The 20,990-nt window shown below is 42.5% G+C and overlaps 1 protein-coding gene across 1 annotated transcript in view; it reads left to right on the forward strand.

The window, feature by feature from the left end:
• Positions 1 to 20,990, forward strand: part of LOC111875414 — a 120,720-nt gene that overhangs the window by 41,394 nt on the left and 58,336 nt on the right. Inside the window, exons 2-4 of the mRNA XM_033755797.1 lie at positions 7,821 to 7,927; positions 9,101 to 9,191; positions 20,251 to 20,411. Of these exons, the coding sequence (XP_033611688.1) occupies positions 7,821 to 7,927; positions 9,101 to 9,191; positions 20,251 to 20,411 (359 nt within the window). The remainder of the gene's footprint in view (positions 1 to 7,820; positions 7,928 to 9,100; positions 9,192 to 20,250; positions 20,412 to 20,990) is intronic.

Genomic DNA, 20,990 nt, shown 5'->3' on the forward strand with positions numbered 1-20,990 from the left:
CGTACCTCACAGGAAACAGATCCGAACCCACGATCCCTGCTTCCGAGCGAGCGAAGACAGTGCATGCCTTAGACCGCTCGGCTACCGAGAGCGGCAGTGTATAAGATTAATATATAATAATTCAGTTCGTACCTCACAGGAAACAGATCCGTACCCACGATCCCGGTTTCCAAGCGAGCGAAGACAGTACATGCCTTAGACTGCTCGGCTACTGTGACCGGCAGAAATACATTTACGATCATAATCGCGAATTTATTGCTTCTTCAGAATACTATTTTTAATGATTTTCGCCTACAAACCTGAGAGCAAAATGACATGTTCTATTTTGTTACAGAAGCTTTTCCTTTCTTCCGATTTTATCATTGGAAAAACATAGGGTAACCATATTTGAGCATATGCCTAATTTCCGCCCATGATACAAAATTTGGCCGAAATAAGTGCAACAGTATGGCACAAAAAATAAATAAATACACAGACACACACGCCCTAATTCAGAGATAGAAAATATGGTATACTTTTATGTAAACAGAGGTATCCCTATAGCAGGCCGTGGAGGACTATAGTGTTGTAAGACGTCGAGGCTCCAACATCGGCTCACAGATGGCAAAGAGTTTGCCAGCCTTAAAAGCCGGCCGCACTTTATCCCCATGAAGATTCCTGGCATTCATTTCCGTTAGAGTCTGAGTCGACCTCAGGGCCATAATGCGGCTGGAAGCATTCGGTCAATTGGAAGATCCAATTACTCCATTGGGGATCGAACCCGCAACCTTCCAGCTTGTAGCATAGTGCCTCAAGTAGCTAGGGTACCACGTGCCCAGCCTATTTTTATGTTCTAACGGTTTCTTGAGGGCCAAACGACATCCGTCCGTAAGCTCTCCTGCACAGCAAGAACAGAATCATCGCCTCTCGCATATCAGCATTTACGGCCTTGACGGAAGGCAACATAACTGAACTATAGTACACCATAAAGCCAAAAGTAACAACCGAACAGGTTGCAATAGCGCAGCGGTTTCCAGAATGTGGGGCGTGTCCCTTTGGTGAGCCACGACTAGTTGATTAAGGGACCGTAGAACATTCTTGGGAATTTATGTAGTAAAACCGAACTGATTTTAATTCTCGAAAGACTAAAGTTCGAATGACTACTTTTGAGTATTTGCAAAAAAATTATAATTAATATTAATTAGTAAAAGCCTAAAGATTCGATATTAAAAATTGAAATAGAAAACAAAACTTCCTTTATAACAAAGACAGTTAAGACGGGGGGGGGGGGAAANATGAAATCTTTGCTATGCTGATGGGGTGACAGTATAAAATATATGGAAACTACTGGCATAGATGTAACGCTTTAGGCTTTATTCGGAATGTGCTAGGTTCGAATCTAGTCAGGGACATTTGTTACTTTGATTGCTGTCTTTCGTGGATTTACTCAGTCCCTCCGGGAAAATTCAAAGACAATAACTCGATTACGTCACGACTGTTTCCTTCCAAATTCATCATTCTTCCATTTTCCAAATATTCGACGCTACTAACTTCACCCGCGTTATAGTTGCTAACCCTCTCAGTAACACAATACTCGTATATACGTGTAATAACAAACACTTGGAGGCAAGAACAGCCTTCAAATTTACAAAATAAAATTTATTCATGTAATTATAAGTGAGCCGTTCACGTCAGCCGAGCGGTCTAAGGCATGTACTGTCTTCGCTCGCTTGGAAACCGAGATCGTGAGTTCGAATCCAACACACGGCATGGATGTTTAGTTTGTGTGTTTGCGTTTTTCTGTGTTTGTGTACAGGTAGAGGTCTTGCGACGAGCTGATCACCCGCCCAAGGAGTCCTACCGAATGTGTAAGATCTAGAATAACCGAAGTGAACGGAGAAGTTCATGGAGGTAGGCCTAGGTCTACTGGGGCTGTAGTGCCAAGGGAGGAAAAAAAAATTAAAAGTGAAAGAAAAATTATACATTCTGGAACATAACGTCTTATAATCGACTGAAGTCAACACATGTTTCGGAGGATTATGTCGCCCCAAATATACGTCAAGCCAGATACAAGAATGAGGCAGGTAACAAGCTGAGCTTTCATCATGATGGTTTCTGTCTTGGCTTCTTTTTCGACCACGAGGTTGGAGGTGACATGTTCCTCCGAAATGTCGATTGACTTTCAAACGGACTACAGGTGTTATAGCCTAGAAGACTGTGCTCATCATTAACCACCGCTGTGGCAACTTCTGATCCTACAAAAGAGAAAGAGTTTCGAAACGAGGATTGGAGTCTCGCACCCAAGAATCCTCGCAACACATTCACATCGGGGAAACCGTGCATATTGGCAGGAGTAAGGAATAAATTCAATTAGGCCATGGCGTCTTTCTTCCACATTTCTGCCAGTAAATTAATCATTAATCATCACTTGACGCTAGTATCCTGAGCTACTGACAACGTAATTTAAAATCATACACAAATAACAGTGAAAAAGAATGACACTTAAATTCGAAAACAACATTTAATGTAGACCCCCCTCCAAAGCCGAATTTAGTCGAAACTCATTCAGAAGTTTTAAGCTGTAACAAATTTGACAGTAAAAAGGAACTTCATAACTTCTACTCATTGCGAAGTATGATTAGAATGATCAAGTCAAGTATGATGAGATGGGCAGGGTATGCAGCACGAATGGGGCCGAAGAGGAATGTATATAGGATACTGGTGGGAAAGCCAGAAAGAAAGAGAAACTAGGAAGACCAAGATGTAGATGGGTGCATAATGATACAATGGATCTTAGATAGGAAGTGCTGATATGGATTGGATTAATCTGGTTCAGAATAGGGACCAGTGGAGGGCTCATGTGAACATGGTAGGTAATGAACCTTCGGGTTCCATAACAAGCTGGGAAGTTCTTGAGTAGCTGCACAACTGGCGGCTTCTCAAGAAGGGCTCAGCTCCATGGACTAAGTTAAGAAATTTCACAGGCTGATAAACATGACTTGCCCTGTTCCCTTGTAGATTCTCAGGGCAATATTGTGATTGTCAGGACAATGTGGAAGTAAAGAAAAGGAAATAAAGGAAAAGAAAGGGAAAAAAGAAAAGAAAAGGAAAAAACTGAACAAGAGAAGACAATGCTGGGTAAGAGGAGATAAACGAGTAGGAAGAGTAGAAAACGGAGAGGAGAGAGAAGACTCTACAAGATAGGAAGGTGGAGCAGGAGAAACGGAAAATTGAGATGTGGGCAACAATTATAAAAATAAAATAACTTGTGAGAATAACTAATAGCCTAATTTCCTTTGATACAACACGGACCATACAGAAAACCAAAAAAATTTGGAGGATATAAAGATATGCAGACAGAATTTTCATGTCGTAAGCATCCTAAAAAATTAGACAGACAGCATGATGACCTCATAAGCCATTTTAATTTTTTTTTCAAAATAAGGAAAATATGCTACAAAGAGAAGGAACAGAAGAGACAAAATTAAGAAAAATAGAAGACTTCCCCCTGATGCCTTGTGTATGAAAATAATTCTCTTTTATTTTGTGGCTTGAGCAATGAACGTACTGACTGGGCCCAATGGGACATCATGATTTAATTCGACTGTAAGAATTAACCTGACAACAGGGCAGATATCTCAGACACCGTAAAGGTGACGAAACACTTCCCAGGAGATACCTGCACGCGTACCAACTTTCACGCATTAACACTGAACCTAACCTTCACCTAGGACTCTCCATGGAATATTATGTAAATACCGTGGAGAAAGCTGCTTAGCACCGTTTGTTCATGTTCCTGAGAGGCCTGTGGACGTTGGAGTGAATAAATGATTAGAGACATAGTAAAGAGAGAAATAGAGAAAACCATAAATGCTAGAGGAAGGAATGGCAAGAAGAATACTTAAATAAATGCAGCAGCGTCCTTCCTGAGGAGCTGAAATAGTTTTTAGGTTACTCGAGATAATATAAACACTTTATGGAAACAAAAGCTTCATTACCGTGCTCACAAAATCCACCACTGGTCCCTATCTTCAGCCAGATGTATCCAGTCCACGCTGTACCATTTTATTTCTTTAATATTAATATTATTCTACCATCTGCGTCTAGATCTATCTAACGGCCTCTTCCCTTCATACATTACTATCAAAACACCAGGTGCATTCTTTTTCTCACTTGTGTTACATGTCCTGCCCATTTCGTCCTCATGATTTTATCATTGTATTTGGAGAGTTGTAAAAATTTTCAAGCTGTGGCTACTCGATACTTCCTCCTAGTTAGGTTCAAATATTCATCTCAGCTCCCTGTTCTCAAGCATCCTCAGTCTATGTTCTTCCTCTAATATAAGGGACCAAGTTTAGAACCCATAAAAGGGAGGTAAAAGTATAGTTCAGCTCATTAATTTGTATATTTATGCCGAGGATTTCATTGGATATATATGAATTTGCCTGATTGTGGTTCTGTATGGGTGTAAAACTTGGTCTCTGACATTAAGGGAGGAACATAGACTGAGGGTGTTTGAGGAGAATATTTGGACCAAAGAGAGATGAAGTCACAGGAGGTTGGAGAAAACTGCATAATGAGAAGCTTCATAACTCGTACTCTTCTCCAAGTGTAATTAGAATGATCAAGTGAAGGAGGACGAGGTTGGCAGGTCATGTAGCACGAATAGGTGAGACGAGGAATGCGTATAGGATATTGGTGGGAAAGCCAGAAGGAAAGAGACTACAGGGAAGACCAAGGCGTAGTTGGGCGGACAATATTAAAATGGATCTTAGAGAGATAGGACTGGATGGTATGGATTGGATAGATCTTGCTCAAGATAGCGACCAGTGGAGGGCTCTTGTGAACACGGTGATGAACCCTCAGGTTTCATAAAATGCTGGGAAATTCTTGAGTAGCTGCAGAATTGGCGACTCCTCAAGAAGGGCTGAGCTCCATGAATAAGTAAGTAATTTGCCTGATACCTACAGCCTCACTATGGCCCTGGGGTCGACTCAGCCTCTAACAGAAATGAGTACCAGGAATCTTCCTGGGGGTAAAGGACGGCCGGCGCGTAAGACTGACAACCTCACCGCCATCTGCCACACAACTGTCTAGAAAACATGGGAGCCTCAACGTCTCACAACCTTATGGACCCCCATGGCCTGTTATAGGGATAGTTTACCTTTTTTTACACATTTAATTACAAGACGGGAAAACAAAAGATTCTGAACTCCTTGTAGAAAATAGCAGGCATTCTCTGATTTTGATCTGCTATTAATGACCTCGCGTTGGCAAGTTGGATCTGCTGCTCTCCTGGCCAGAAACGTATATGAACTGCGCTGCGTTTCCAAATCATCTGCTAACTGAGGTTCCGTCATGTTTCCAAACGCCGAACATACTTTGTGGGCACCCGGTATAGCAGGCACGAAGCTTCTCCTGTCTTGATCAAAGTCGCTCTCATAATCTGGAGCAATATCAAGCCATATGTAGAACAATGCGGCGATCACATGTTGCTGCACTGGGTCTGGAAAGACAGACTTTCTAGACAAGTTTCTGAAATGAACGGCGGCCGAAAGCTGAACTCAATCTGTGCTTCTGTGTACGACATTGGCCTTGATAGAGAACCGGGATAGCTCGGGTGGATTAGTGACTACATTACTGCTAGGCTAACAGAAAACTGGGATATTTAGTAGCAGACAGCTTATTATTATTATTATTATTATTATTATTATTATTATTATTATTATTATTATTAGCTTGTTTACTTGTCTGCATTAATGTGTTTTTACTCCATGCTTGCCTGTAATTTGTTGTGATTGTCCATAATGTAATTACCTATATCTACATTGTGCTCTGTCTGTAATTGGCCTTGCGGCTGTTGACTCAGCACATAAATAATAATAAAGAATTGAATTGAATTATTATTACATCTTTGTTTCTACTTTTACGTCATATTTAAGGGACTGCAGTGCATGACACAGGGTGAGACTTCTGTCTTTAAGGCTTAATACCGTCTGAAAAATATATTTGGTATAAATTCACCTTTTGTGCCCAGCTCCGTCAATGCGAGTTCTTGTTTGTAAGTTACTTTAGGACAAACAAACTCAGTGGTTTTAGTCCGTAAGCGAACTATACCGACCGAGCGACCGCCGCTTCTTGGGGAAGTTAGTGCCAACTTCAGCGGATAGAGAGTGTCGCGTAGTCAGTGCAACGAATCCCTACGGACATTAATTTCGATTTTATAGATCCTCAATTATCCTCACGAGGCACAGTGGACACCGTTCCAGACCCACTATTCTCAGAAAATATGGTAGCGCCTGAAATCGAACCCGGGACCTCAGGATTTGTAGCCAGGAACTCTGACCACTAGATCACAGAGGCTTTAGGACGCTGTCAGTAGCTAGGATATATAGCTTCTAATAGCAGAAGGCGATTGATGTATGATGAATTGGGAGAGATTTAGAAGGAAGCGGTAATTTTGGCATTATTCCGGCATTTTACTGGAGGGACTGTGGAAAATCACGAAATATCTCAGTGAGGATACCAATTGATCTGTCGGAGATTGCGAACCGAGGAGTTCCCGAATACAAGCCTAGAGCCTTAAAAATTTCCAATCCGTCCGGGGAATCGGAGTTCCATTCCCGGCAAGCTAAATATTCCTGTCTACTCCAGCTCATCTAGAACTGTTCTAGGGCCCACTAAACCTCTTTTACAGTGCGTACTGGGGCCCTTTCCTGTGCCTTAAATCAGCCGGGGCGTGAAGCTGGCCACTCACCAACATCTAGTGAAAATAAAAGATAAAGATGTCCTTGGGCTTAATTAACCACCCCCGGCTCAAAAGACGCTATATATTTTAACGTGTTTTGCTACTGAAGACACAGTTCGGATTGTTAATTAGTTTATTTAACAACCTACAAACCGTAACTACAATTAATTATAACACAGTTGCGGTTTTACTCAATTTATAAACCCCACATAATAATCTGTTCACTCTATCTTCAATAGTCTTCACTTATTCTCAGTACAATACGGGAGCTATACCAGTGTCACTGTATTACACTCCCAATATCTTTTCACACTATCGCCTCTAATCACACGTTCTGGTCTTCACGATTCACTCGCTACAACTGAACTCGGCGACTGCTACATTTAACTCTTAACTCTCTACAGTCAGAGTCAGAGTCAGAGTCACGTTACCACTGACGGTCAGTCAGTCTGTCTGTCTTGGTGTCGAGCCCCAGCTGGGGCTCATGACCAGATATTTCTTTTGTATGAAAGTTACTGTCCTGTCCATGTGTAGCGCCCTCTCTGACGAGAGGTCGGGTCTGTCATTTGTTAGTCAGTCTGTAGTAATTTGTCCATTGTCTGTATTTACACATATTTGCAATACATACTTATATAAATGTACAATAGTTACACGGCCTCCGTCAGTCCAGGCTACGCATTTCAGTCTCCCTTATAAAGCCTCAGTCGGACAGCGGAAAACCCACGTCGCTTCACTGCTGCGTAAATCCCGTGTTTACAGGCGTTGCTGGGCAACGCTACCGAGAGTTGTTTATTGCTGCTTAGCAACCAGCGCGCTTCGGCTGGGCTAGACTCACTTCGGCTCTACTCGGCACGGTACAGAGAAACACCGCTTTTCTTACTGTTGCGTAACTTGGCAACCGACCGTTTATCAAAGGTCTACCTTCGTGGTAACTCGTTCCACCTCCCGTTGCCCAGCAACGGTTGACATGTCACAATATGTTTGATACTAACAGCGTCGTAAAAGATTTCCTTATAGAGATAAAAAAGGCTACTCTTCGGGATAGGGAACATTTGCCGCAACCCGCTCTGATGTAATGTTTTGTGTGTTGCAGTGTTTTAAGCGCCACGGCCCTTGTGACGGTAATGGGCCGAACTTCAGGAACGGATGCAGACGCGCAAAGGAGGAAGCAGCTTGCAGACTTGCAGCTGAACGTAACAGGTAATAGCCGTAGTCACTGTAAGTGGACACAAGACCACGGAGTGAATTTCGTAATTACATTGGGCATTTTCTGTTAGGTATGCGGTATGAAAGAGAAGGAAGGAAACTTATATCTGTATGTAGTACAAATAAAATAAAGGTATCCCTGTACCAGGTCGTGAAGTCCCATAGGGTTGTGAGACGTTGAGGTTCCCACATTGTCTAGACTCCAGACAATCGGCTCAAAGATGGTGGTAAGGTTGTCAGCCTTATGCACCGGCTGCGCTTTACTCCCCAGGAAAATTATTTAAATAATTTCTCGTGCTCATTTCTGTTAGAGGCTGAGTAGACCCCAGGACCATAGTGTGGTTGGAAGGATTAGGTCAACTGAAAAAAATTCAAAGACCTCATCGGGACTTGAACTCGCGACCTTCCGGCTTGTAGCATAGAGCCTCAACCAACTATGCTACCGCGTGCCCCCATCTTTATGTAGTACTTATGTTATATATTTCTTTCTGTCGGTTCTTATCTGTTTCCTGTGACCATACAAGAAAAGGGAAATGAGAAATATAAGTATAATTTTGGTGGGAAAACCTGAGAGGAATGGAAAATTTCCGAGAAATACAAGTTCTAGTATACAAGAGGCACACGGTAGCGTACTTGGTTGAGTCACTGTGCTACACCCGGTAGGTCGCGGGTTCGATTCCCGATGAGGTCGCTGGATTTTTCAATTTAGCTAATCCTTTCAGCTGCATTATGGTCCTGAGGTCGACTGAGTGTCTAACACAAATGAATATCAGGAATTTTGCTGGGTGTAAATGGCGGACGGCCGGCCGGCGCGCAAGGCTGACAATCTCACCGATATCTGTGAGCCGAGTGTCTTGAAAATGCTGGAGTCTTGACGTCTTATAACCTTATGGGCCTCTACGGCTTGTTACAGGGATAACTTTACCAACTTTGGAGTAGATGGAAGGATAATATTAAATTGGATCTAAAAAATCTGTGTATGAGAAGGTGGGCCAAAATCAATTGAATCAGGATAGATACAGTGGCGAGCTCTTGTGGATACAGCAACGAACCTTCGCGTTCTATAAAAGGCAGGGAGTTTGTTAACTTGCTGATCTACTGTAAGCTATGTAAGGGGAACTTGATCCGTACAGACTTACTGGTTAAAATTAAATTATTATGTTTCAGGCTACCTGTCAAATGTATTAGACAATGATCTACGCATGCGCGTGGGAGCAGCAATTCTTGCAGAAAACTACGCGAAGAATCCAAATGCATGGTAAGTCATGTGACTATTTCGTAGATAATGAATTAAGTACTTTCATTATTTTGCTTGAAACAGACAAAAAATTTCTTTTATGTCGAAACCACAAAATTAATGCATAGGGGAAGGGTGTAAAGATAAAACATATTTCCACGTGATCGAGTCTGACTAGAGAAGAGGTTTTCGACTGATTGCTTGATCTAAAGGACCCTCCCATTCATAACTACAAAAGACTTCCACAGACTCACTGAGTTAGACACTCCACAGTACATACAAAACCTTCTCACTCTTCACTAGCAGTTGCTTAGTAGCGGCTTCTAACAGCAAACGTTGACTTTCCTCCGGGTTCCCGAATTTTACCCGGCATCAGTTACCAGCTTCTCACTTCTCACAACTGCAAATCTCGACTTACTCAACAGCAACTCAAGTCAAATTCAAAGGCATATTACGACCGACCGTCAATCGGTCAGTTTGTCTTGATGTCAAGCTCTCATCCGGGATCCAAGACCAACATTTTATTACCGTCAGACAGTTGCGGTTTTGTTCATGCGTATCGTCCTTTCTGACAAAAGAACGGATCCGAGAATGACTGTGCTGGTGAGGACCATCCTCAAGTGGTCCTCACCAGCACAGTCATTCTCAGATCCGAGTCCCACGGGATACATGACCATATTTAGCTGCCTCAGATTCGAGACTCCCCTTACCTGGAGAGCCAGATTTTCATATTTATATTTCACAAAACAGGATAGCCCAGTTATAACCCCAGGAACTGTGTTCCCTTATCAGCGCCTCCTTCGGCTCGCAGGGCTATGATGAAATAAAATGTAACTGTCCATACTTTCTGGAGTATTTATTGATGTTCTATTTAGCGACGCTGTCAGTAGTTGAGACAATATGGCGTCGACTGGTAGGACTAGTGGATAATGCATATAAATACATTTAAGAGGAAGCGGTAAAAGCAAGGTAAGTTAAAGCTATCCCTGCAAAAGCACGTGGAGGCCTATAGGGTTGTGAGACGTCGAGGTTCCCACATTTTCTAGACAATCGGCTCTAGGGTTGCCAGATTTTGTAAAATAAAAAAAAAAAGAAGTGATATCTCGTTGCTTGTTTATAACGACATTTTTCACAACTAATAGGCTATAAAATATACATAATCAACATACTACATAACTTACAAAATGCTACTACACATCTGTATTACATAGGCCAACTACACATTTATAGAACAAAACAAATATTACGTAGCCCTATTACATATTTATAGAATGCACAAAATATTCTGCTTTGGTTTAGAACCTCAAATGTTGCCAACATTCACGAAATGCAAGATAACGAAAGAAACTATAACAATGTCATTTTCCAAGGATTACAGAAATTTTATGATAACATTTAACCCATGAAATATAATTTGCAATGGACTTAAATAAAAAACGGAGAATTATCCACTCCAGGTAAACAATAAACGGGGGAACAAAATTTGGGTGAAAAAACGGAAGAATCCGGGGAAAATGGGGTATCTGGGAACCCTAATCGGCTCACAGATGAAGGCGAGGTTGTCAGATTTACGCGCTAGACTCCCTTTACCCCCTAGGAATATTCTTGCTACTCATTTCTGCTAGAAGCTGTGTAGACCCCAGGTCCATAGGCTGGCACGATTACGCCGATTAAAAAATCCAATGACCTCATCGGTAACTGAAACTGCGACCTTCTGCCTCAACCAACTACGCTACCGCGTGCCCCAAGAAGAAGAGGTCGTGACCTAATTTAAGGCACTATCCCGGAGTTTGTCTGGAAGGACAAGGATAGTCTTGACATGATAGTGCGTGCCATGACCGAGACTGGAAGGGCACTGCGCGAAGCTTTATTGGCGCCTCTCATTCCTAACCTCCGCTCTACACTGAGGCGAATGGTCAGCTTCACGCCCTGACTGCGGAGAAAGTATCTCCGGCGCCCATCGCACAGGAGGAAGGGTGAGTCCCAGTGCCGGTCTGGACGCTGTTAAGAGGAGACAAATTCCTGTTGCTGGCGACAATCTAACCTAGCCTTCATAATGATGTCTTCTATTCAGTGGGTAGAGGAGACTCTATTTAAAGGGTTAAAGCGACTGGAACGTGAAGATATCCATTGATCTGTATCCAGTTTTAAGTTTCGGAATATGTGGAGCTCTACTTCCAAGTCCCTTAAACATGTTCATAAAGTAATGCTTAGACACAGGGGTCAACTTCACATTCACATATTGAGACGTACGCTACTAAGCAGTGTGGCGTGAAATCATTATGAAATATAAAGTGTGATATTCTGGGCTATGACGCCATGTAGTCTGGTAAGTGTTTATCAATGTTCCGGATGAACGTACTGTCTCCATTTTCGGTGAAAAGTAAAAGTAAACGTTTCCCTGGACTTACTTAAGAACCACGGCATGGAAACTTATGAGGGGAGACGAGATGTAGCTTCACCATTCTTAACCTCGGCACTAGATGAAGGTGAGTAGTCTGCTTCACGCTCCTACAGGTTTACCCCCGGGAATGAACTACCGGTACCCATTCCATAGGACGCTGGGTGAGTCCCAGAGAATGTATGGACGCTGCTATCAGGTAAATATATCCCTGGAACAGGCTGTGAAGACCCATAGTATATTTGTGAGACGTTGAGGCTCCCATATTTTCTCTAAATAGTCGGCTCACAGATGGCGGTAAGTTTGTCAGCCTTACGCGCCGGCTTCCCTTTACCACCCAGGAAGATTCCTGGTACTCATTTTTGTTATAGGCTGAGTCGACCCCAGGCCCATAATGCTGCTAGAAGGATTAGGTAAATTGAAAAAAAAAAAAATCCACCTCATCAGGACTCGAACCCGCAACATTCCGGCTTGTAGCCTAGTTCATCAAACAACTACGCTACCGCGTGCCCCCATGGATGCTGCGGAGAAGACAGAAATCTCTTACCACTACCGGGGATCAAACCCCAATTCCTCGGCCGTCCAGCCCGTAGCATAGTCCATATGCCGACTGATCTATCCCGTCTCCATATTTTCAGAGTGGAAGATAAATGTTCATACTGTGGGCATTTGAGTTAATGACATCGCGTAGTCTTCTAAGTGATAACCAACGAACATACTACCTCTGTCTTCAGATTAGAAGACAAGAGCCGCAACGTGATTCTCCACCTCAGATGTTACGCATTGTGAGTCACGATTTCTATCGAGAAACTCTCGAGGTAGTAGAATCATTTTAAATCGGCACTGAGTCAGGCAGGAAACCAGTTTTCGTCACACAGAACAATGAATCAGCCGCAACTGAACAACAAGTTGGGTTTCCTGCAGAAAAACATAGCGAAGCAAACAGACTGCGAGGCTGCTATCCCGTGTTACTCAACTTGTGGCCAGTCATGTTGAAACCGGGACGGAGCCCACTGTTGTTCAACATGTTGTTCACCGGCGCAGTTCTTCATGATAGGTATGATGATGACAGCGCTCGGGTTGAGATGATGATATTAATAAATCTGTGGGCGCTATAGTCCATGACAAACAATGTCCTCTGTTTTATAATTTCATAATCATATAGACAGTCGGGAGGGTGTTTTGGAGCAGGATCACCCCAACCCCCAAGCCCTCTACCTACACACACGACAATACAAAAAACAGAATAAACGCGCACAGACATCCATGCCTCGAGACAGATTCGAACACACGATCCCAGAGTTCGAGCGGGGGAAGACAGTTCATGCATTAGAACGCGCGGTCACTGTGTTCGACAATAGTGATACTAATAATAACAACACCGAAATGGTTGGACTGCAGCAGTGGGAGCGGCAAAATGTTTTTCCACTCCACAGCATCCAGACCGGCTTTGGGGCCCACCCAGCCTTGTCTCATGGATACCAGGAGCTCTTTCCGCGAATGTGAAGTGGCAAGGACGTGAAGCTGGGCACTCACCTCCATCAAGAATGGTGGAGCTGCAACAGCAGGAACAACACTAACAACAATAGCGGCAGAAAAACAACAACAATAAAGTTATCCTTGGTCTTTTTTTTATTGCTAGTGGGGTGGGACTAAGTCCCGTGTACTGCGGCCACTTCTGGCCTATTGTACCAGCCCCATATGATAGGTGAGGGTGACTGTGGAGCAATTGATGGAATGAAGATTGGCTGGGGAAACCGAAGTACTCGGAGAAAACCTGCCCCAGCGCCACTATGTCGACCACAAATCCCACTTGACCAGACCCGGGATCGAACCCGGGCCACTGCGATGGGAAGCCAGCGACTAACCGCTTGAGCTATGGCGCGGCCCTTCCCAAAGGCCAATGTTAATATAATGGCATAAAAACAAACACGTTTACAAAAATATAGACAAACTATGTAACATATGTTCTCTAGAAAATAACGATTTAATTGGTGCCACCTGGACAGCCATGATGATAATAATAAAATGAATGGATAATCAAGGCACTATACCCTGGGGACAGACAGACAGAACATCGCCGTGGAACAAGCCTGGCACGATACGTCGGCACAGAATACAAAGGTGTATACTGACTGACACTTCTATACGGACTGATAAGAAGTTGAAAAAATGCTGAAACACAAAGATCTGCTAATCGAGGAAGGCTACAGTGCAACTGGAATGTGAAAGTGATGCATCTCAGCACGCATTAGCGTAGTTGGTTGAGGTACTACGCCACAAGCCGGAAGTTGGCGGTTTCGATTCCCGATGAGATCACTGGATTTTTCAGTTGACCTAATCCTTCCAGCTGCAAATGGCCCTGGGGTCGACTCAGCCTCAAACAGAAATGAGTAGAAGGAATATTCCTGGGGATAAAGGGCGGCCGTCACTTAAGACTGACAACTTCGCCATATGTGAGCCGATTGCCTTACAATGCGGGATCCTTGTCTCAAAACCCCATAGACCTCCTCGGCATGTTGCAGAGATAGCTGTACCTTTTTACCAGTCATCACAGGTTCGGCTGGAAGGCTGGCGATTATTTCGGTGGTGATTAGAAGCCATCGCCTGTGAAAACTCCAGCGAAGAATTGCAGAAGGCGTAGTTTTGGAAAAAAAAAAAGCGTATCTTGAGGGACCTACCAACTTAGCACTTCCTTTACTTTCAAACGTATTTTGCATGAAGCTATTGCGCAATAAGCCTCAAGGAAAAGATTTGACCCTGCCTTTAGAAAGGACACTCTGTTTTTTGTGGGTTCATTAACGACGCTGTCAGTAGCTGTGGTAAAGCATGTAACGTGCAATGGTAGGATGATCAATGAATTGGAAGGGATTTTGAAAAAAGTGATTGTGGCTTAATCGATATATTGTCCTGATTTTATAGACAGGAATTGAGGAAAACCACACAATAACTCAGTCAGGGTAGTTGCTATTCCGACCGAGATACGAACAGAGCATCTCCCACATGTAAGTCAAGAACGTTACAACTAGAGCAACCCATCCGGGAATACGGTTTATAAATAATAATAATAATTCTTTATTCAATTCTTTATTATTATTATGTGCCGAGTCAACACCCGCAAGGCTAATTACAGACAGAGCCCAGTGTACATACAAGTAATTACATTATGGACAATCACAACATAAAGTCAAAGACAAATTACAGGCAATCAATGGAGGAAAAACACATTAATGCAGAGAAGTAAATAAACAATAATAGTAATAATTTCATTAACATAAATTTAAGTTGTTATTGAGAACTGAGGAATGAAAGTTATAGATATTTAATTGTGAAATGAAAAGTATAGTTAGAGAGGATAATAATAATAATAATAGCAGTAATAAAGTTTAATTGTTTTTTTTATATTCGTGCAAATAATAACAGTAACAATTATACCATATTTAAAAATCGTTTGGGGAGAACTTTCCTGGCTCCGAATACGTCAACATCCATGCATACAATATTAGCAGCTGCCGCTGATTTATACATGACGAACAAACATTGTACAATGCAAAGTCTCTGTTATACCGAGTAGGAACTCGGAGACCAACAAATTACAGAACAGAAGGGCGGAATTTCGAGCCAAAGTAAACTTGAGTAAGAAAGAGGGCATCGAGGCGATGTCTCCCAGTACGTAGAGTGTGCAATTGTAACTCCTCCAGAGCAAGAGAATGACTGTAATGAACTCGAGGATGGAAACGATTAAAACAGAGGGCCGCAAACCTCTGCTGGATGCGTTCCAGCTTGTTGGCATCAGTTGACGTAATCGAATTCCAGACCACGGACGCATATTCAAGCTTAGATCTAATTAAAACAGTGTACAATCTGAACATACAGTCTACAGATGAGAAATTGAAAGTAATGTTACGAACTAGACCCAACAGTTTAACACAGTGAGAGAAAATGTAACTGACCTGGTCATAGAATTATAGTTTAACATCAATAAACACTCCCAGGTCTTTTATAGAATCGGGCCGGGCTATGGACGATTGACAAAGTTTACGATCGTAGATCAGTACAATGGTTTTCCTGGAGAAGCTTATTACACTTTAGTTTCACTGATGTTGAGTTTCATACAGGTAGCAATGCACCAACCTTGTAAGTTAATGCCAGACTGAAGTAGATAGCAGTCCTGAGGAGAATTAACAGTTCGGTAAATTTTGGTATCGTCAGCAAATAGTAGACAGTAGTAGTAGAGTGGGCAACTGCAACGCATATGTCATTAATAAACACATTGAAGAGAAGGGATTCCAAGACAGATCCCTGAGGAACACCGGAGGAAAGAACATCAGAAACGCGGATCTGAGATTTCCGGTTGGATAGGTAACTACGAAACCAGCTTACATATCCACCAGAAAGCCCAATATCACTAAGCTTATGCAGAAGAAGAGAATGTGAGACGAGGTCGAACGCATTGCTCAGATCAAAATAAATGTCATCAGCTTGTCACTGAAAGCCGACTATAGGGGAAGTAAAATCAACGTTAAGTTACCGAATTGGTGCTTGTGGATTTTTTTTTCCTTGGCACTACAGCCCCAGTGGGCCTAGGCCTACTTCCATGAACTTCTCCGTTCACTTCGGTTTTTCTAGATCTTACACGTTCGGTAGGACTCCTTGGGCGGGTGATCAGCTCGTCGAAAGGCCTCTGCCTGTACACAAACAGAAAAACGCACACAAACATCCATGCCCTGAGTGGGATTCGAACCCACGATCCTGGCATCCGAGCGAGCGAAGACAGTGCATGCCTTAGACCGCTCGGCTACCGTGACCGGTGCTTGTGGAATTAGTTTCTGAAAAGCCGTGCTGATAAGGGATAATTTGAGATAACGGGAAATATGGTCATGAATAATAAATTCAAATATTTTAGAAAAATTGCTCAGTAGGGATATAGGCCTACAGTTGTTAACAGAGGTGCTTTGCCTTTTCTGAGAACAGGAACAATTACTGCTTGCTTCCATAGGGAGGGAAAATCATGCTGAGATAAGCTTAGATTAAAGATATGTTTAAGAAAATATACAAATATATTGGTAAAACCCTTAATTATGAATCCAGGGATAAAGTCATCTCCAACAGATTTAGATGGTCTCAGGCGCTTAATGGCTTTCATAACATCAGAATCTGTAACAGACGCTAAAGGCAAGAATTCAAAAGATGACAAAAGATTGAGGAAGACAGTAGGATAATAATAATAATAATAATAATAATAATAATAATAATATCTCGCATACTTTTGCGCCTTCAATTGTCGTTTGAGTCCTGCCGGCGCGAGTGAAAGTTCGACAGCTTGTAGCTGTTTGTAGCACACACACACACACACACACACACACTTGCGCTCAAGTAGAGGAGCAAACAATTAACAGTACTTTCCATTTCGTACAATTCAGTTTTACAAAGCGGAGTATGACACGCTGTTGTTGCTATTGTTGCTGCAGGGTCAGGTGGCTCCGGTATATAATTTTTTTCTATTTCTTCTTCTTCATTCTGTTAGCTTCTCTTTGTCTTCTTCGTCAGTGCATTTTCTATTTCGTCATGCTTTTAGTCTATATTCATTATTTTGAAAAAAAAAAATTAAAGGAGGGCTTATGATATCATTATGCTGCCTGTGTGTCTGTACGTGTAGGAACCTATCATTGCTAGACAACGGGCCTGCAAAAATGTTTCCTCAGCAACGAATTCAAATGCAACAATAGAAGAATTGTTAGACGCGTTGTCTTCTACACGTTCCATGTCTTATCGAAAGAAGGTACGTTACTAGTTTTTTTTTATGCTAGTGGGATGGGACTAAGTCCCTTGTACTGCGGCCACTTCTGGCCTATTGTACCAGCCCCAGATGATAGGTGAGGGTGATTGTGGAGCAATTGATGGAATGATTGGCAGGGGAAACCGAAGTACTCGGAGAAAATCTGACCCAGCGCCATTTCTGTCCACCACAAATCCCATTTGATCAGACCCGGGATCGAACCCAGGCCGCTGCGGTGGGAAGCCAGCGACTAACCGCTTGAGCGATGGCGCGGCCCTATTACTTTTTCCAAAAACTTATTGCTCATTTTTCTTAATCTTCAGAATGATCAAATCTTTCATTATCATTAATGATTTGCATAACAACGCTTTCAGCAACTTAATGGTGCATAGCGCCGAACGTTAGAAAGAATTACAAATAATGGATTGGAAATTACGTGAAAGGACGCGGCCATGGTATAATTTAAGGCGCTATTCCGTTATTTGCTTAGAGAGTTTGAGGAAAAGGAATCCGTGATAGTGTTCCAGCTGAGATTCGAACCTGGCACCTTCACGATACAAGTCAGATACTGTTGTGGCGAAAACCCCTGCGGCCAGTTTATTATGGCGCAAGCCGGGGGTGAGGCACCCAAATTTCTTATTCTATTCCAACCGCTGTCAACGGGGTCTCTCTAGCGCCGGAGGGGTTGTACGAATTCTATTCTATTCGGCGTTCAAGAAGTGAATATTTACATCCTGTCTTCGAAAATTTGGAATCGGAATTTCTCGAAAAATCTTTAATGATTCTTATGTAATGCATAGAGACCGTCTACCCAAATAAAACTAAGTAGGCTATGTGGTATCTTCAGAAAAATAACGGCATGCCTCTAGCCGCTAAAATGCATATTTGAGAAAGCATATGCACTGATTATTTTATATCTTGTTGCATTACAATCACGGCCGGAGCGGCCATATCTTTAATAAGGGTTTTACATCACGCATCTCAAACTAGAAATCCAAAGATATTCACAGTGAGCGGAAGCCGGGATATCATAGTCGGTATAGTGACTGGCTACGGGCTGGACTGAAGGGTTGGAGTTCGAGTCACGGTAGGATCAAGGATTTTCTCTTCTCCATGTCTTCCAAACAGCCTCCGGGGAGCACCCAGACTGTCACTCAGCATCCTTTCCAATGGCTACAGGGGCTCTTCTCCCGGGGGTAAAAATGCTGGGGCGTGAAGCTGTCCATTTACCTCAAAATAGTGCCGAGGTAAAAAATATGGCTCTATACATCCACTTTCCCATACGCCTCTATGGCCTAGTGCTTAATTAGTTAAGGACAGGGACAATTTTACCTTTGCTCCCACTGAGCATAGAACACATTAGACGTGGCATCACGAAATATAGAACAGCGCTGAATATTCTGTGTGATTCCAGGGCAACAAGTCTAAAAGGAATCGCCTTCTCTTGTTCTGATGTCACAGAGAAAATTACTTCATGATTGTGTATGGTTCAGTTTACTATTTCTGTGTTTCGTTTATGTGCAACAACAGGAATATATTTATTGTTCTCATATCAACTGCTGGACCGATTATGTGAGAAATGAAGAAGTGTTATTTAGAGTCAGTGAACAGAGGAATATCCTACACGAAATAAGAAAACTGAAGGCTAATTGGATTGGTCATATCTTACACAGTAACTGCCTTCTAAAAGAAGTTATTGAAGAAAGATAGAGGGGCGGATAGAAGTGACCAGAAGACGAGGAAGGAGACGTAAGAAGATGCTGGATGACCTTGGGGACAGAAGAAGATATTCTCATTTGAAGGAGAAAGCTCTAGGTCGCATCAAGTGGAGGAACTGTTTTGGAAGAGACTGTGGACCTGTCGTCTTGACAGATTACTGATGAATGAATGAAACAGGAAATGATAAATAAAGACATCGAACAACTTTTGTCAGTATTAGATGTTTGAATTTACCGGCCTAATATTCGATTTTGTTTATTGAAAAGATAATAATCTTCAAATTAGTATTTTATTTTACAAGTTACGGAATGAGAAATTACGTCACTAAACAAAAGGTCTGAATAGTTTTTACTTTGTCACATTCTAAAAAAATCTGCCTTCCTCATAGTCCTTAAATAGTAGTTGACAATTATTCCGTTAGGGGTTATTTTAAACAGAGAAGAGGCTGTAAAAAGGTAAAAAAAATCTGACCGTTACCGAAAGCACGTTCAGGCAAGCATACATTGATTATACCTACATCTTCACCTTGCTCTCTATCAATAATAATGGCGAAAGTCTACCTAGTATTGTCTGCTTAAAACGTCTCGGAGCGTACGTCATATTTTGAGTAGCCAACACTGAGGAAGAAAGTCCTGAATGTCCAGCGACATCTCCGGTACGGCCTTTTGAGTACCTATCTTGTACTTGAAGTAGTACCTAGTAACTTTATGATGATGAGGTAACGATCTAGGTCACGACCTTGATGAAGCACCCTCAAGGTTATTCTAGACACAGATTAAAACTCCCTTTCTGTGTGTATATATAAATGTAAATCCATACAAACCGTAGACAACACTATGACCCTGGGGTCGACTCATGCTTTAAGAGAAATGAGTACCATGAATCTTCCTGACGGTTAAGGACGGCCGGTACAGAAAACTATTAACCTCACCGCCATCTATGAACCGGCTGTCTAGATAATGTGGGAGCCTCGACGTCTCACAACCTTACTGGCTTTCACGGCGTGTTACAGGGATAGCTTTACTTTTTATTATTTTATGTCCAAAAATCAGCAATTACAACAAAAACAAATGAGCAGCTGTACCCCGCTCCAACAGCGATATGACATTGCAACGAACGCTGTGTTTCTTCCTCAAATTATGGAAGTTTCGTTCACTGATTTTCAAAACTTTCCTCTGCAGGTTGGGTTCGGATGGCAAAGCGCCGTGCCCCTCGTTCCTGCGTTCCTGTCCACCCAGTAAGTACCGCAGAGTGGACGGCGCCTGCAACAACGTGCGTCACCCCGAATGGGGTACCGTCGGAGCCCCTTTCAAGCGTCTCCTACGTCCAGTCTACAGCGACGGTAAGGGCTGACAGTCTCAGTTCCGTTCTACAATACATACCTCTCTGTATGATAACATCGTGACGATAATTCTACGTGAGATTATGGAAACACAGTAAGCCTATAGAGAGCTGAATGCCCGGGGGGCAGCTGAATCTAACTACCAACAATAGTCTCTCTGAACAGCACTGCTTTCTGGAATATAATGCCGTGTAGTCCGTTGAAGTCAACATACGGTTCGGAGGAGAATGTCGTTTCCATCTTCAGGATCGAAGAATAAGTCAAGCAATAAGCCAACGTGAAATCAGGTGGCAATCAAGCTGGTTTCTTGTTTGGTTTATTCTTCGACCCTGAAGATGTAGGCGAGATGTTCCGTCGAAACGTCGGTTGACTTTCAACGGACTACACAGCGTTATACCCCAGAAGATGCAAGATTTCATAATCACCGCTGTGAGAATCTTCAATCCTAAATAGTCTCTCTGTCTTCAGTTGCAATTTTCATTTAAAAGAAAAATCATATGTGTAGGAGCTTCTTGAAACTTAGCATTTTTCAATGGTAGGTGTTGCAATTTTGGGGGCACGCGGTAGCATAGTTAGTTG

This window comes from Cryptotermes secundus, unplaced genomic scaffold (genome assembly GCF_002891405.2).
Source record: "Cryptotermes secundus unplaced genomic scaffold, Csec_1.0 scaffold15, whole genome shotgun sequence".
Lineage (NCBI taxonomy): Eukaryota > Metazoa > Arthropoda > Insecta > Blattodea > Kalotermitidae > Cryptotermes > Cryptotermes secundus.